Genomic DNA, 18,859 nt, shown 5'->3' on the forward strand with positions numbered 1-18,859 from the left:
GGGGATAATCAAGTTAAAGAACAAATGATGGAGCCTCTAAACTGACAGAAAAATACATTTGGTATCAACCAGTCAGGGTTATTGTAAGAGATTTCTGGGTTCTTTGATATCACCTTGGTTCCCTCCATCATCACCTGCAATATTGCTTTAACCTCAATTTACTTATACAAATAACTCCTTAAGAGATTTAGGATTGTCAAAATTTTTCGACACAGTGCATTTTTAAAGGATACTATGATAATTATGATAATAATGATAATTTACTTGATAATTAATAGCGTCTAAAATCACATCTACTTTATATGACAGGTCTGTAAATGAATTGTTCAACAAAAGCTGCAGGCAAACATTTGAACACTGTCTTATTACACAGATACGTTTCAATACTACCACCGTATTTATGCAATTTAGAAAATGCAGGTGTTTGCTTACAATTATAGATAACTAATATCAAGAGGTTAAAAAACTAGTGTCATTTGAGGTGTGAAATGCTGCTATTGCTATTATTTTGAGCAACTCTAACAATTGTTTCACCCTATAACAGTTTAAGTTAAACAATAAAAATGAATTAAACCTTGCCACTCTGGTTTTTAAGTATAAAAATGTTTTCACTTTTTCGTGAATTTAAAAGTTAAGAAATGAATGTGTTCTCTTGTTAAAATAACCTTTCCTATGACAGCTATGGCTTTGAGAAAAAAAAGTTTCCCCATTCACTAATTTCAGGCCCCTTCCTCGACTTGGGCATCGGACATTCAGTTCGCGGTTTCAGCACACACTTTTGTCCAAATGAACGTTTGTGTAACGTTTAATGAAGTCTTCCCTGACGTCGGCACGGACTGGACTCTCACCATTGGCTCAGTGCACGCTTAGCGCGGCAGCGTGCCGACGTAGAAGAGAGTTGACGCAGAAAGTGGCGCGCCCGACAGCGCAGCCGCAAAAGAACAAACGCAGACATACACAACAGTAGCCATGGCAGATGAAAAACCCAAGGTGAGGAGATGGTTATATATTTTTTCAAGTGTGTCCCAAGATGGTTTTGTCATTCTGTAGATGACCCCCGTAAAGTCGCACGTGAGATCTGTTCACCGTAGGTTGCGATAGCAGAGAACCTAAACAAGAGGCACCGTGTTAGCTGACGAGCTAGCCCAGCGGGTGAATTTAGCATAATAAGCTAACGTAGCTAATTTGGCCTGTACCCGGGTTGCATGGAAGGTATTGATTTTTGGTATATTTATATACACCATGTCAACGCCCCTGAAATAATACTATCACTGGTATCAACGTGCCTTTCACAAACTTGTGATTGTATGTGTAAGCAAGACAAAGAAAGCTATGACGTGAAAAACGATAAGAGGCTGCTGTTTTAAAAGGGTCGAAATGAATCCTACGAGCTCAGACGAAAAGTGTTTGATAAAAGATGTGCTACTGTGCACTAAACAGCATATCCTTAAATGCAGGCGATAGATGGTGGGTGTTGGTGTGAGCTAGATTTGACTTAACCCCGTGTTTGAGAGTTTTTTATGTGATAGGTCATTGATAAGTGGAAGACCGTTGCTGGAGCTGGCTAATGCTAACGCTAACTTTTAATTGGGATACAGCTCCTTTTGTAATCTCAGTAAACTCTACAGCCCTAATGTCACTGTTCATTGTGGCAAAAGTCAGACAATATCACATTAACAGCGAAAAATATACGTCTAGCTATTCATTTTGGAGTCATAAATCGTTGTGTCCTCGGTACATGCCGTGCACAAAATTTAATTGTGAATGGTTGGTGCACAGAAATTACTCGTCCCTCTTATTTCAAGCTCCTTGTGTTGCTTTTTTTTTGTAATACTCATTGGAAGCATTTAATTTCTCTTCTAACGTTCCTTGTCTGCAGGAGGGAGTGAAGACGGAGAACAATGAGCACATCAACCTGAAGGTGGCAGGGCAGGATGGCTCCGTCGTGCAATTCAAGATCAAAAGGCACACTCCCCTCAGCAAACTAATGAAAGCTTATTGTGAACGGCAGGTAAAAATGCTATTCAACCATTTTTACCTTCAACTACAACCATCTTGTTCTTTAAAACCGTGACAGACTGAATATGTAGAAGTTAAACTGGAGACCAAGGAGTCAACTGAGGGTCAAGGGAGTTTTGGCCAAATATAAAACAGACCATTATTAATTGTGATATCTCATGCGGCTGAAGTTGTATTATACACTGTAGAATACAATTTTTAATGGAAGTCTTACCTGTAGTAGCTGCCAACTGAGAGCAAAGTCAAGAGTAGCAACAGGCCAGCATTGGGCTTTGTGTTTCCTAGTAAGCACCTTAATGCCCAGGTCACCAGGATGACCTGCAAAGCTGACATTTTTTCCAGTGCCTTACACCTGTTATTTCTCTCCATGTCCACACAGGGCCTGGCGATAAGGCAAATACGATTTCGATTTGATGGTCAGCCCATCAATGAAACAGACACACCTTCACAGGTAACATTTTCATTTGCAACAAGAGACAAAATATTTGTATCGTACATCTGTTTACCCCAGCCCCACAATGAATTTTTACAGAACAGTGTAAAAGAGTGTGTGTGTGTGGGGGGGTGCTTTTTTGTCTACCTACCACATCAGGAGTAACTGTGTCAAAAGGCCTCCTCACATGCAAATGAGTCTGACATCTGAACAGTTTAACAAATAAATAACCAAATAATTGTTTAAGAAACCGTTTATTGTAATTGTATTTACAGTAGGTAAGATTATGTATTTTGGTAGATGTTCTTAATGATGATTTATTGATTATTGATTGACATGCATGCCAGGAATTAAAAGACAAAAAGGGCCGTCCACCAGTTTATTGATCCTGGATGAATGAATTTTAAAATAATAAAATGATCGTCAGTTGACCTGCAGATGGGCCGCTCAGTCAGTCTGTATAGAAACTGATCCCCTCCGATATTCACGGCTCACCTGCCCTGACACACCTGTGAGGGACCGTGCGTATTTCTGCCTGCTGTGGTGAGAAGACCAGGAGGGAGCTGGTGCGGATGGGAACCCAACTGTCGCTGATTTTAACCACGTTTCCCACCAGTTTGTCAGTTTGCAGCAGGGGATTGCAGGATTTTCCCACATACAAGTGTCAGACTTGTTGCAAGAATTTAAAAAACTTGCGCCAAACTTCAGCCCTCGTTTAACTATCTCGGATGTAAAACAAGCGGGACATTGGTTCAAACACAACTTTAGTGGATAAACTAGCTGCACTGGAGATCTCTCTCTTATGATACTGAGTCAAAGCATCCCAGCACACATGTGAATCAGGCTCTGTCATGGGGAGGAGGGAGCGGGGCTGCAGTGTGTCAGTGAGCGTGTGGGTTTTTCAGCTCTGCTCATGAAGTCAGAAGAAACAAGCAGAAAACCAGGACTCAGAAATTACATACATTCCTGTAAACAAGATAAATAACATGAGGCTATTTAGTTTATTTAATAAAGGGACAAGGTATAGACCTGCTCTATAGGGAAGGTATCCTTAAATGACTTCTGTTGTGATCTGGTGCTTTATAGAAGCTACAATTCAATAAAATTAACTCGACCTTCAAAGGGGGCAGGGGGTGACGTTTGGGGGGGGCGGGGCGCCCCCCTAATATAAAGGTAGGGAAAACACTGCAGAACCCTTCCACAGAATTATTCCTGCCAGTCCCCTGATAACATTAAGACCATTTGTGTCGATACATTCAAATTAAATTTAAATCAGATTTCATGCATTATATGCATGAATATGGCTTCAGCATAGCTCAGCCCTGCCCTGGGACCAACATATGACCAAATCAGCAGCTATGTGCTTTAGTTGAATTTACTACAACCAAGGAAGTTTGAGACAGTCATTAAAGTTTCATTTGTGTTAACTGGCAGCTTTTAAATTATTCTAAGCCTCATAACATTAATTAAGATTCAGCTTCTAAAATCGAAAAACTCCCATATGAACTTTAGTTTATATCCAAGCAGGACGCCTCTCTAATCCTTCGATTCGGCTGAATGATTGGACTGGCTTGTTTGCTTGTCTCCAACACTTGTTCTCTGCCTATGGTCAGGCAGCATGTGTTCATATGTTTTTAGGGAATGATTTGGCAAATTTTATTTGGGACCTATTTTATTATCTGAGATAACTCGGCTTTCATAATATGTTTGAAAACAAAACAGTTAACCTTTCATTTATAACTGTCATAAAAACATCCATGTTTTTTTGGGTCAGTAGTTAGTAGTAAAACCTTCAAAGTTCCAAGTGTAGCTGCTGTATTCAAACACAATCTCCTCTGTACACTTGCTGTAAAGCCAAGCTTTGTGTTTGTCTCTGCTTGTCCAGGATTTGTGATGTTTTTGGGTCTTATAAAACAACAAAGAATAAACATGAAAATAATGAAGAGTTATAAACAGATCAAAGTCCTAGCAGCAGTTGAGCTGCCGCTTCATGTCCTTGAATCCAGTAAAAATATCTCATTTAGATGTATGCTGAGTGTTAGGTTTACAAGTGCTTACAATATACAGCATCAGTACAACAAATGCCCTATTTGCATGGGACTAGTAATACCTACAGTTTTCTGGACTTTAGATGTCCCTTATCCTGTATGGATAGGGCAAAAGTCAGTCTTGTTTTTCTTTTATACTCTAAATTATTGTGCTGTGTAAAAGGTCTAATGAAATGAGGTTTGAGACTAACTTCAGACAACAGCAGTTGTCATTAGAATCCCATCAAACTAATGAGACTGGTGTCATACAAGGTTCTCAACTAACACTGTGATTTATTTGATCTTACAGCTAGAAATGGAGGATGAAGATACAATTGACGTGTTCCAACAGCAAACCGGAGGCTCTTCTCTTTAAAGACTGTTTCTTCTGAACACCCTTACCCCCTCTTTTCCTCCCTGAACGTCTGTTATGCCCTTCAAATGTTCATGATCAGTGTTGACAACATCCAGTGGATTATTTTCACAAAAGTTCCAATGCAGAAGCACAGTTGGTGTAGACTGATTTGATCACACTGTCATTTCTATGTTAACATGTCAGAGATGTGCAGTTTGCAGAATAAATGAAAAGCTTATGAAGTTCTTTTCTGTAACATTTTGGAGAAAATTCCCTGGTCCTTGCATTTGTTTTATACTGTTATAAAGGTTTTGATTTAGGCTGAACTTTGTTGTTGTTGTCTAGGAAGCCTGCGTTTTAAATTCACAGCAGTTATGAAAATGTAATATTGGAATAAATTGAGTCTTTTTTTAAACAAGTCTCTGTTGTTGTTTTTTTACAGATGCATGAATTGGTGTTAATAAACAGATTTATATCAAAGTAGTCTGTGAAAATATTTTGTCTACTGATTTTTTTTTAAGCTTGCAGCAAGAGACCTCTAGATGCCGCCAAACAATGAAAGGATTATTTTAAGGCTCTTCATCCTAAAATATGCATTTATTTCTTAAAAAAAATTCTCACATAAATGACCATAAATGTGGAACTTATTACGCCTATGAAAGGCTGTAGTTTATGGTCGTCTTTATGTTGGTTTCATATCTTTGGATAGAGAAAGGCTCTTGAAAGATTTTTCAAATTACCCTTGGTTTGACTACGCATTAAACAACTATAGCTTTATACGGCTTCTCCTTGCTATTTGTCCACCACTGATATTAGTTAAAAATAATGTTTCATGAAGTATGACATTTAAAAAGCTGTTTAAATGCATGTGGAAAAATTGTGGAGGACTCACTGAATCTCCTTGCATTTATGTCTTCAAATGTGTATGACAAGCTTTATAATGTGTCAGTTTCAGGAGGGGTCGTTTTTAAAGTCTGAGTGAGGCCCCCTCCTCAGTGTATCCGCATCTCTAAAGACATGGTGTAGTAAGGAGCATTTTAAATAAAGAATGCAGAAAGTGGCCGGAAATACTAAAATAATTGTTTCAGATTACGGTTCAAACGTGTCAATTTCTGTGTATTTGCAAAGTTCCAACGAAACTATTCTCTATAAAGTAAAATGCTGTTTAATTTATCGATCAAGTATTTTGAGTCGAGTTCGAAATTACATTTAAATCGCCAATACGACGGTTTTCTACTGTTGTCATATCTTATTTTGAAAATGTATCCGGAAGTATTTAATGTAATTTTATTCAGCTTGACAAATATCCAGTCAGACTCGAGGCAGGTTGATTGTTGGAAACCACAGGCTGGTATAGACAATGATGAGGCGGTAAAGTGCTGCTTATCAGAGTGTATATCGTGTATTTCCTCTTACGTTTATAAAAGCTCAAAGACTTCTCAATCAAAATGACGACCACCACGACATTTCAGGGGATGGAGCCAGGCTCAAAAAGCAGTTCAAGGTAAAAGGCGCCGCTCCAGCGCCTCAATATGAAGCGTAAAAGTACAGCAGCCTTTAAATCGATGACTACAATGGTTAACGAAGATTACTGACCGTTTTATTCTCACCCCATTTCTTTTATATTACTTAGCCGCTTATTATCTGGAAGATGCTGGACGCTGGAGGATGATGCTAAGATTAGCTCAGCACCACACCTTCCCGTTTTGTCTGGTTAGGAATAGACCATTCACACAGTCACCGTTAGCTAGCAAGATAGCACACATGTACTCTGCCTTTTATAGACAGAGACGCTAATTAGCAAGCTGTTGAGACCAGCAAGCTCGACACAAAACGTAAAATTATATGTATTGGCATGCGTTTGTGTTTACTCGTCCATCCTGTTTATTTTCCAACAACGGATAATTTATCAGATCAGTCATTTCAGCTGGGTGGGGCCCACGCGGACCTCAGATCAGTTATCATGATGATCAGTAATGTACAATGGACATCCTCTGTCAGTCTGTCCTGCATTTAACCTCATTGAGACCATGGCGACGAGGATTCTGGATAATAAAACACCTGAAATTACCCTTAGCTTGATATGTTTTTACATCACTGGTGTCCCAGTAATTTTGAAACTGGAGGAATATCATTTGAAATATTTACAGAGTTTTAAATAAGCAATTCAGCTCATATCAGATTGTTAAAACTCAAATCTAAGCAACTGCTTGTCTAACTAAATTCAATTCAGTATCTTCTTATCTTTATTATAACCCCCCAAATCCATGTAACATGTGCAGACAAGTCATATTTCAACATATAAGAGTAAAAAAATAAGGCATGAAATGCTTGCAGTAAGGGAAAATAATACCAAAGGGCATGTAAATTCTACTGGAGTGTTTTGAGATCATTAGTTTTATTTATTTTTAGTTTTATTTCAAGACACTCAACAAGTGAAATTTGCAGACATTTTTACTTTTTACAAGCATTGCTGACCTAATTTTTAAATGTAACATCCAGAAGTTTTTTTACTTATCAGGTAAATGTTGCCTAAAATAATTGGAATAAGACATTTTTGACACAAAAAAACACCTGTTTGGATTTTTGCAATGCAATGTTTTAGTGAGATTTATTCAGGCCTAAGCCTAACCATAAAATTAAGGAGAAAAACAAAAAAATTGTTTTTTATTAATATTTGTGGTCACAGTGGGAATGCTGTTACTAGTGTTACTTTTTAATTTTAGGGGGAAAAATACAATTTATTGGTAAATAAACTAATCGGCCATAACATAAGAACCCCATGTGTTGTCTGATTCATCTATCTATCTATCTACATTTTCAGTTTCTGTCTGCATGGCCAGGAAGATGATAATTCTTCTTTAAATTTATTATTGAAGTCATACATTGTTGTGGTGGTACTTCAGTACTCCCCTTATGTTAACTGAGTGGTAAGTAGTTCTACTACAAAACACCAGTATATCACCACCACTCTGTTTCTTCAGTCGTACATATGGGGTAGAATTACTTGGTGAACATGAAGTAACTTCCTAACTCATTGTAGAATAATTTTTTTGGTTGCTTTAAGGGGCATAATTTAATGACTGTTTGGTATATAACAGCATTAACAGTATAAGGAGTCTTTTAAGTAATTTGACACAAAAGTAAGTTCATTCAAAAAGGTCTTTTGGATTGTGTAGTGTGTGCTTCACTGTTTCATGTTTCATTTAGTCTCGTACTAAATGGGCTTTTTTCAGTAATGTCTACATTTTAAACGGGACCAAAAGATTTATCAATATGAAATCATTCTGCAGTCAAGTTGATGTGTTAAGACAGATCTGTCTGGTAGGCTGTTTAAGTCTTAAAATGTATCTAAAGGGTAGTATTGACCTAGTAGAAATTGATTATTATAGACACAGTTGTTTAAACAGTAAATCAAATTGGATTTATTTTGTAAATTTGTCATCCTAAATTAATAATGTAAAATTGAGACAAGAGGCCACTGAAAAATGTGCTTGTTTAAACACTATCAATATTCCTCTCTTTTCCAGAGTTTTACGCCCTCCTGGTGGCGGCTCAAACATTTCATTTGGAACTGATGAAGAGAAGCCCCCTGCCCGGAAAAACAAGATGGCCTCCAGTGTTTTTGCCGAACCAGAGGACCCTTATGCCAATCGCAGGAACAACCCACCAGGTACACTCTGCCTCAGGGGCTAGACTTTAGAGACTCAATTCCTCACATCATTCCACAAATCAAATCCACAGCACAAATTCTACTGCTGGTTTTTTGTTGCTGCTGGACATATCACCTTTCTTTCAAGGCTGCTTAAAAGAAAAACCTCAGACAGCTGCATTCATGAACATAACATTCACTTATCCTTGAATTTGAATCCCAAAGAGATCTATTGATTTCTCTCCTGGTCAGTCAGTGATGTTGCTCTACTAATCAGGATCCTCTCAACATGCACACGTCTGAAATATTCATGAAGATTTGAGCTGCCTCAGGCCCTCACTAGATTACAGGATTCATCACAAAATTTAAACACTCAAATCTGAGAAGAAAAAAGATTTTAAACAAACTTAATACATATTTTTTGAGTAGTCATCCTTGTCCATTGCTGGTTCATTCACTTCCTCTGTGAGTGTTAAACAGCAAAGTGTTGAAGAAAACAGAAACAAAAACCTAATGAAGTAAAAATGATACAAGGTTTGCATTTTCATTTTCATATTATCCTTTATATCTTGACACATTTAGACTGTAATTATAAAAATATGTTCTTACAAGTAACTTTGTTTGAAAAAAGAAAATAATTATAAAAGTTGTCAGTGTTAAAATTTTGCTGAACTGCAGGTATTGAAATGGATGGTTTTTTTGCAGTTTTACCAACTACATGTTGCTTTATTTCTGTACAAAATCAGATAATGATGTTACAACATCTGCATTATTCTTCAGCATTAGAAGACAGTTATCATAACCTGGCACGCTAGATGGGTTTGTTTCACACATCCATCTGGAAAATTACTTAAAGACAGCGTTTGGGAAAGAGCAGAGCCTTTGAAAAAAAAAAACCATTGAGGGTGATTGGATGAACATTCTGTCTGTCACATCTTTATGAGCTAATCAGAGCAAAAAACAGGTGACATAGCTGCTATCAAGCTACGCCCCTACCAAAGGAGTAAACTCCATACAGAACTGCTTAACGCGAACCATGGCGACTGTAGACATGTCCGTACACGACTTTTGTCGTTTTTGACAAGAAAACATCTCAATGCTGTTCTTTGTCCTTTTAACAAAGTGATGTCATCAAGTCCTGATAAAACTTGCGCTTTAGCAGCATCCACGCTAATGTCTTCCACCATAATTGCACTGGCCTCTTGTTGCTGCTTGCTTACGTCACAACTCTGCTTGCCCCTCGTCGCTGATTGGTCCTGTCACTTTCTAACTGGGCCCAAACGGTTCAGAGCTGGGCTTTTCAAGATGGATTCACCAGTGAGAAATATGGAAATGGGCGTATCCATCTTCTTTGCAAGGTTAAGTTTATCAGCTACAGCGCCCATATCAACATCAGGTATGGTTCCAGGCATGGGCACTGTTAAATATTATCTCTTGACATGCCACATTGAAGTGCTCTGAAGTTTGATTAGTTGGTCCGGTCATATAAAAACTTGAAACCATAAAAAATAAAAATATTTCACTAGTTGAGACAGTGAAAGAAGTTGCAGGCTACAGGTTTCACCTCCATTGTGCTCCTCTCCTCCCTCCCTGTGGTGGGACTGCTTAGATCGTCAATCTCTATCTTGCCAGGAAATTAAAGGTATGGACCAGCTATGGTTTTACATGACTATGGTGCACGGTGTTATGTCTGTATGCCAGTGCCACAGAGGACAAGTACTGGCATGTTTGTGACGTACAGCAACTTGTTATCAATGTCCTCATGGACTGGAAGCTTTTGAAAAGTTTGTTTTATTTGCCAAGCTTTTTTTTATGAGCCACTGTTACTTTCACACTCAAACTCTCCATATCACCTTTTTCCCTTTTTAATACTCTGATTTCAAGAAGTGAAAGTACACGACTGTTGTACTCAATTAAAAGCACAGCTACTCTGGTTAAAGTTTCCTTAAGTAAAAGTAAAAATACTAATCCAGAAATCTACTCAAGTAAAAAGTATTTAATTTAAAGCTTACTTAAGGTACTGAGTACTAAGTAGCTACTGAAGAGTTGTACAGCAAAATATAATCTTTCCTGATTGGCAAGAACAAGAAGAGAATAGATCTCCAACCAGGTTGTTCATGTAAAGTCACACCTCTAAAATCAAGTAAAATGCACAGCAAAATTGACAGTTTGTATAATAAACTCATATAGAGTTCAATTTAACACTTAAAAGTGTCTATATTGTTCCACACTACATATACTGTAGGTCAACTACACATTTAAAGTGTTCAGTAATTTACAGTATGACAGAGCTACAGTAACTTTCCTCTTGCAAGAACAAAGCAGAGTCACCCTCATAGTAAGACAATGTATACTGATGAAGAATACGCACGATGCGTCCTTTAGAAGGACCAAAAGTCACAGACAGGAAATCCAACTCAATGGATAACTTCATTCATAGTGCAAACATGTCTCACATAAAAAACAGCAATCCATTCCTCAATTAGGACATTTACTCAGTTACAGAAATTTAAGTTAATATAATTAGTTACTTTCTACCCCTGTTTCCTTTCTGTAGCTCAAGATTATGTTAGGTTTAATTTTCCACTTCATACCTCCAGTTCCATGGGAATTAATTTCATTTTGCATCTGCAGGCATTCTGTTTTTAGTCCAAACTCTCCATGATTGTAAACCAGTCAAACTAGCAAAACCCATATTTAGATTCTACCGCCTCCACAGAGTGTAAACACAGTTGTTTTTAGATTATCCCCCGCAAAATTCACACCAACCAAACTTGCACGTAAGATTGTGAGATAAAGTAAAATTTAATACACAGTTTTGGAGTTAAAGCCTTGCATAAACAAAAAAAAACCCTTAAAAGATAATTCCTCCTGATCAGGACAATTACTAAACTTTTATGGTCTTTGAGCAACAAACACAATTGCTCTTAATAAGGATAGTTAAAGATATGGTCTATGCTTGCAGGCTACCCACTGACATTTCACACATTCTTCCCTGAATCATTTTCTATTCCTCCTTTTACTTCTCACATTTAGTAAATGTCAACATCCGAAAACATCTCTTGTATCACTCCAGCAGCATATACTTGCTGTTCATTTTTATATTTATCATTTCTAAGTAGCCTTTTTTAATCTGAGAAAAAGTGCGGCCCTCACTAAGATAGTGTATGTCATGACACTAATGTGTCATTGTCATTGTTATTATGATGATCAAGATGAAAAAATGTACAATGTACAAATGGCTTGATGATCTAATAAAAAAGCCTACACAGCAGCACATAGAAGCATGGTTCTGGTGCAAACTGTCATGATCTGAATAGTTGTATTGTAAAATGACATTTGAAATGAATACTTAATCAAGGGAATCTGAAATTTCCCAGAGGCACAATAGGAAGCATGTAGAAAAGTGTGGGAGAAGCTATTTTAGACTGAAAAGTCCAGCAGTCGGGGTCAGGACATGACGTTAGTGTGCTGCGAGAGTCAAGCTTCCTCTTTTGGAGGCTGTACTTTCCCCATATCGCCTTCCAGTTCCTTTGTTATAACAAACACAACACCCTCAGTTATCCAGTTCTAGTAAATTCCACACTCCACACTGTGAAAGATCTGGCACGGTGACCCTTTCTTTGATTTTAGTATTCAGAGGATGCTTTTCTATAGAGCGCTCTGAGCAGGAGGACTGTAACTAGTTTTAACACAATGTAATTCTTACGCTCTTTTAATGATCCGCATCAGGTGTAAAGTGCAAATTTGAAGGATTTATCAGATAGATACCCTAGGTGTAATTTGCATATTGTCATAGTTTTGTATGATGTTTGTGAATAAAAAAGACCAATGGTTAATGGGCATTGGGATATTTTTTAGTTTACAAATTTCCTCAAACTCTCTGTAGCCTTTATTTACTCATGAAAAGTTCAAAAACAGCCTGCTCTAAAATCTTTGTCTGCTGACTTATGCACCTCACAGCAGGAGACTTCAAATAAATAAGAGATACCTGTATTTGTAGTATCAGCAGCAGCAATAAGCTTTTTCTTATGTGCATGACAAGTGCACCTGTCATGATACACATGCCTTTACTATGCCATTCACCTGCAGTAAATTTTCCTGATACTTTTGCTTGTTCAGCAGAAATTTTACAAGGCAGCTGGCAGGGTGGTATCTGAAAAAAACTGCTGTCTGTGTTTACACATTTTGCTCACTCTAAAAACATTTGTGTAATTTTCAGAATTTGTTTGATTGTGTAAAACATTTTTATCTGGTATTGTGATTCAGACATTCATTATCTACACTGATTATCTCATTTGGGGTTGCAAGGGGCTAGAGTCTATCCCAGCTGCCATAGGGTGAAAGACAGGGTGCACCCTGGACTGGTTGTCAAACAGTCACAGGGCTGGTGTACCAAAGCCCATTTCTGACTGGGTGGGACATGGCTCGATTTTACGTTTGTTTGCATGTTAACAAGCCACGGCCCTCAGACTGCCTGTGTGAGCACCGCGTCTCAAGCACCTGATATGTACTTCTCACACGCGGAGAATCTAGAGAATTGAAGTGTTTTCTACTAATTCCACATGTTACACATGGTTATCGGCCAAAACAGACAGGAAGATTATAAAAAAGTGCCATATTTAACTTGTTTTACGTCCACATTGGAGAATATGTTTGCAATCTGTTTCTTGATAACCTTGATGAAGGCTGCAGACTGATATGAGTCCTTTAAATAAAGTTATTCTTTAAACTTCTACTACCAAGCTCTTAATGCACAATACGTCACAGGAACAATAAGCATAGTATGAGCACACTTCCGGTTTGTGTTTTCAAAGTAAAAGCCCAGTTATGCGTTTCTTTGGAGAAACTCCCTTTGTTTGTACAGAATACTTTTATTTTGAATAGTTCCAAGCATGGTTCCACTATACAATTAATCAAGTCACTTGAGGGGCTCATTGAAGTAAAACAGGACTTTGACAGCAGGGAAACGCCTAGTGTGAAAGCCGCTACAGCAGGAGCTGGAGTGGACGGGTGTGACACGCACGCAGCAGAACACAGTCTGAAAATGGCAAACGAGACAGGCAAGCATCTAGCTTACATGCACAGCTATGGTCAATTTAGAGCCACCAGCTGACTTAATGAGCATGTCTGTTAAGTGTGGGAGCAAGCCAGAGTACCAAATAACTCCCTATTATAATACAGTATATTGTTATTTCATGAACTGCTGTTTCATTTATATCTGTACTTGCATTTCCAACAATTTTGTTGGATATGCCAGCACCAAGGCATGACAATGTTGGTCTGCCAGCTTGTCATTCCACATTTTTTGGTATTTCAGGCTAAACCAGCACCATAACCTTTTGATAGAAGGACGTGAAATATGCTTCAGGGTACTTGTGGTGCCCAGAAGATTAGTTGTGACACCCTCATGACTTTGTTTTTTTTGTTGTTTGATCATAAAAATAACTGAATAATTTTCCTTGCTTAGGACAAAGTTATTGTTGCTGTGTTTTTTATCCAAAGTTTTTTTTTTTAAAGCATAAACGTAATCAAAGACACTTACGTTTGTTTGATCCTGTAATGATTGACTTTCAAAGGATTTGATGAGATCAGGAAATAAAGCAACATCCTGAAAATTCAATATGAAAGGAATATTACTTGGATGGGTTAAGAACGACGAGTAGCCAATCTATTATACATTCATATATTTCAACTCCATCCAACTTGCTTGAAAACAAAAACATGCAGGGGTGTAGTGATCTGATTGATTACATGTTTCACTGACATTTAGCTTTGTTTAAAAATCTGTGGAATTTATTGGATAGTGTCTCTGCACCTCATGTTTTCATGCCTGTTAGTTTGAGCTGTTTCTTCTTTGTTCCTGCAGGTGGCAGTGCTACAGGTGTTCTGTGTGGTGAGTCATCAGCACCCTTGAGAAGAGGGGGAAATCAAACCATCAACCACTCCACAGATGCCCCTGCCATGGTAGGAAGGGCCTTACGTCATAAGCTTTGGAAAGACATGAAGTCAAACTGTAAAGCACAAAAAACTATGAGGAAGCCAAAGAGGAACAAACTATTATTATGATTATCACGAAGGATCTAGGTTTCACTTCATCATTTCTTAATTTGCCATACTAGTCAATTGTGTGTCAGTTTCAAAGGAAAAAGAGACTGTCAAATGACGCAATTTAAGTAGAGCCTACTTAGAATTCATGATACTGTTTGAACATGACTGCATTTCACCATCAGAAATGAGGATACGGTAGAGAATTTCTTGTTCTTTAATTGTGACAGTTTATGAAATACTGACTGCTTTTTTTCTCTTTTTTTTAGGATGGAGACAATTGTGCACACATTAATGGTAAGTGTATATTTTTAAATGTTAATGACAAAGCAGTATTCTTAAACTTAATAACTTGTGTAACATAAAACATCTTATAATGTTTATGTTGTTTTCTGCACCTACATGAAAGCAATACACATACTTCTTCATACATGCTTACATCAATTTATACAGTATGTGTTGTCACTTTGCTTGAAAATAAGTCAGAAAATGTTATTAAAATGCTGAATTATTTACTATCATTTGGATTGTTACTCAATTTTAACCCCTTTTGAGTTGAACCAGAATATTACCAAGCCAACAATAACGTACATGTAGGCTGTCATAGTGTTAGTCAGACAATCTGTACCAACAAATACCAATCATCCTTTTCAGGAAGGTTTAAATATTCACAACTTAAAAGTCTTAAAAAATGCTGGACCGAAGGTTCAGGAAAGACTATGATTTTCTGTTTTTGTCATGTGAAATGACAGCCATCGCTGGCAGATTTGATTTAAAGGGACTTCAACTTCAACATTTTGGCAAATTCGCCCATTGCCATAATTCCTATAGTCTCAGTAATAGGTTTGTTTCCTTTAGTTGTTGGTGCAAGCTGTTTCTAGATCTGTGGGGACCGATATACCAGCTGCACAGCTAACACTATGTAAGCAGACAGTATTTTTTGCTTTTCCTCATCAAATACACAATCCAACAACTCCAAAACGCTTTTGTGGACAAGTTGTGACCTGTTCATTCTCCACGCTATGAAATAATCATGGAACATTACGAGACGGAGATGTTTAAAATTAAATGCAAAGCCAGAACTACACTTCAGACATGGCTGCTGCACTGTGTCACTTCGCCCAGTGGTTTACTCAAGAAATAGTCCTAAGTATTTGCTTCATGCGTCATAATGTTACATAATTACATGTTATTATTTAATAGCGTGGTGAATTTGCAGGTCTCAACTTGTCCACGAGAGCATTTTGGAGTTGTCGGATTGTGTATTTGATGAGTTTAAAGAGGGAAAGCAAAAAATACTGTCTGCTAACATAGCGTTAGCTGTACAGCTGGTATATCAGTCCCCCCAGATCTAGAAACAGCTTGCACCGACAACTAATGGAAACGAACCTATTACTTAGACTATAGAAATTATGGTAATGGGCGAATTTGCCAGAATGTTGAAGTATCCCCTTAAATATGTGTAGCTTAGCTTGGGTGGACTTTGGGCTCCATCCCAGTATACACTTTGTCCCTACCACTTAGCCCTACATTTGCATCTTGGGGAGCTCATGGCCCTTGAAATTGAGGCCCACTTCAAACCCAGTGTTATGGGAACTCTCCAAGAATGCCCTGGGAATCATCAGCATCATGACTCAAGCATAAAAATTGTACCTAGTTTCTCAGTAAATAACATATTTAAATGCATTATGGTCCTATTAATTTCAAAAAGCATTTTGAAAATGTCTCATTGTCGAATTATCTAGTAACATTGTCATGTTTGTTTACCCAAATGCTGTTGATTACTACAGAGGACACATCCCGTTTCATAAGGGGAGTACTTCCCCTTATAAGTATGTTTTGTATGTTGAGTAGGAGGGCAGTTGAAAACATGGGGTAGGGCTAGAGGTAAAAGTTAGAAATGGGACTGAGTCTTGCTTTTAAAAAGAATCTTGTAAAGATTCAGTTTAGATGTTGAAATAATGAAGAAACAGCACTGATTTTTGTATTGCAGTACAGCTATATAGTTGATGTACTAATGTATAAGGAAAAAGCAGAAGGGGAAAAGCACTCCATTTATGGGAAGTTGATCATCTGAAAGCCAAAGCATGTACCTTAACCTTCACCGGATGAATGGTTTGATCGCTTGGGGCAATATGAGCGATTCAGCAAACAATTCAGACAAAGCTGGCAAACATCAAATATGCAGAACCCGTTTGTGTGGGAAACTTTTAGTGACTGATCCCTTGTTAATAGTTCCAAACAAAACTGTTTTTGTGTTTAGAAAACAGTACTGCTGAGCCTGAAGTGGCCCCAGCGCAGCAGGATGAGGCCCCTCCAGCTGAGGAGTCTGCTGCAGGACTACCCTCTGGCCGCAGGAATCCTCCAGGAGGCAAGTCCAGCCTCATCCTGGGTTAAATCTCAGCCAATTGGCCCTCCTTACATCCACTCATCTCTAAAATCGTCTCTTTTTCATTTTTTTTTTTTTTTTTTTTTTTTTTTTAAGAGAACCCCCGCCCTTTCGTCTGTTCTGCAGGAACCCTGTCTGATGTCTAGCAGACACCAGTGTCCTCCACATCCCCAAGTGCATTGTTTTGATACCTCTTTTCTGGAAACCGTTTTTGTACTGTTTTTATTGTTTGTTTCTTTTTGACAGAAGCACTTTATGTAATTCAAATTACATGTTTCAAAGTCTGCCTTCTACCCCGTGACATATTAGACCTGGCAGAAAGGGTACAAGGATCACACGTCTCATATCAACTGGTGGAATAGCTCCCCTGACTTTATAGCAGCAGCACACAGCCTGTATGTGATTAAATGAGCAGTTTGTTGAACACAAGCAAAGAAAAGCTGTCCCTCCTTTGCACTGTGTTCAGTTTTGACCCCTCTTGCATGCATGTCTGGTCTGTTACGTATGAATGTGAGAAAAAAACTTATCTGTGAATGTTTTTGGTTTTTTTTTTCTAGATTAACCTGTTTGTTAGTAGTTTTAGTGGAATAATTGTTGTATTGTTCTTGCATGAAGTAAACTGAAGAAACTTGCTACTGATTAGATTGATATTGTCCACATAGGAGCCACATGAACTCTTTCATTGTGATCTGAATGATGCAAACATTCGTCTTCAGATGATCACTGTTACTGAATTGGAATAAGCCTTTTTTTATATTGTAGTCAGAAACGTAGATTATTGTAACCCCAGTGCCGGTTTTGAGTGCCCTGTGTTTTTATAGGTAAAATTTACTCTGAAATAAAGTGTGCCTGTTTGTGTGTTAGGCTACAACATCAAACAAGGTTGGGTTTCCTCGGTTGCAACCCCTCAGCATCACTTGTGTCGAGTTTCCATTGTGTTAAAATGGAATGCAATCGGTCCAGATACTGAAGTGTGACTGGAAAACCCATCCTAGATTTGACAAGTGACCTTATGACAGCTCAGCCTTTTCTTTCCTAATTGTTACCCGCTTTTTAAAATTTGTTTATGATCATGATCACTGGAAATGTAGAACAGACTTTTTAGTACATTATATGTGGCATTACTGTATTCAAACCAAAATTCAAACTCCTTCCCTCACCTTTCCTGTCGAGTCACGTGTGTGTGGCTCCGGCATCAGACAGCCGTCATGTGACAAAACTTCCATTTCAGATCCATGAGATTGCGTTTCTGTGGTGTATACTTTTAATGTGTTATGATGCAATACATTTATGTTTGCACCATCCCTGATGCTGGATGTAAGTCACTGCAGAAATTTGAAATCAAGAAATGGCACAAGTGGAAATGAACATTAAAAATCAAATTTTGACCATGGCTTGTAATTGCTGTTTGTTTTATCACACACTAACAACTAAGCTGAATTTTCTCCACTAAAGAAGATCTCAAGATCTCAGCTTATTTATGTCTTCACCTCAAGGTAATAATGCTGGCTTTTCCTGTGGTGGCGAATGAAAGTTTCTGAGATTGAAGAAGCTAACTCAGATTAACAGGAAAATCAGCATTGTTATCTTGAAATAACAAATGAACAATGACCAGGTTTATAAACTGGATAGTGAGATGTATGTGGATTTTTGGGCTTCTTTTTACCATTCAAAAATCAAAGCCTTTAGTCTCAGATACAATTTTGAATATTTGTTCACATACTAAGGAGGACGATCCTCGTCTTTCACTTGCGTGTATTAAAAAGTGTATGATCCTTACTTTGCATTATAAACAGAAGGAAAAAATAAAACCCTCTTAATCAGTGGTTCTCAATGCCAATGCTGGCTTAACCCCTAAGACCAAATGAAGCCTAGCATTAGTTCATGCAGGACATGGTAGTCATACACCCAGCTGGGATCAGCTGACAGCCGGCTG

The 18,859-nt window shown here is 37.9% G+C and overlaps 2 protein-coding genes across 2 annotated transcripts; both read left to right on the plus strand.

Annotated features, from left to right (window-relative positions):
- The first annotated feature begins 868 nt into the window (after window positions 1-868).
- sumo2a (small ubiquitin like modifier 2a) lies at window positions 869-5,249 on the plus strand. Its single transcript, XM_041786384.1, has 4 exons — window positions 869-990; window positions 1,880-2,011; window positions 2,399-2,470; window positions 4,790-5,249. The coding sequence occupies exons 1-4, from the start codon at window positions 970-972 to the stop codon at window positions 4,853-4,855; spliced, it is 291 nt and encodes a 96-aa protein (XP_041642318.1). The 5' UTR covers window positions 869-969; the 3' UTR covers window positions 4,856-5,249.
- Window positions 5,250-6,156: 907 nt separating this feature from the next.
- Window positions 6,157-18,311, plus strand: jpt1a (Jupiter microtubule associated homolog 1a). Its single transcript, XM_041784538.1, has 5 exons — window positions 6,157-6,338; window positions 8,365-8,507; window positions 14,356-14,453; window positions 14,804-14,831; window positions 16,798-18,311. Exons 1-5 carry the CDS (start codon window positions 6,283-6,285, stop codon window positions 16,929-16,931), a joined length of 459 nt encoding a protein of 152 aa, XP_041640472.1. The 5' UTR covers window positions 6,157-6,282; the 3' UTR covers window positions 16,932-18,311.
- Window positions 18,312-18,859: the final 548 nt, after the last annotated feature.

Source organism: Cheilinus undulatus, linkage group 4 (assembly GCF_018320785.1).
Source record: "Cheilinus undulatus linkage group 4, ASM1832078v1, whole genome shotgun sequence".
NCBI classification, from domain to species: Eukaryota; Metazoa; Chordata; class Actinopteri; order Labriformes; family Labridae; genus Cheilinus; species Cheilinus undulatus.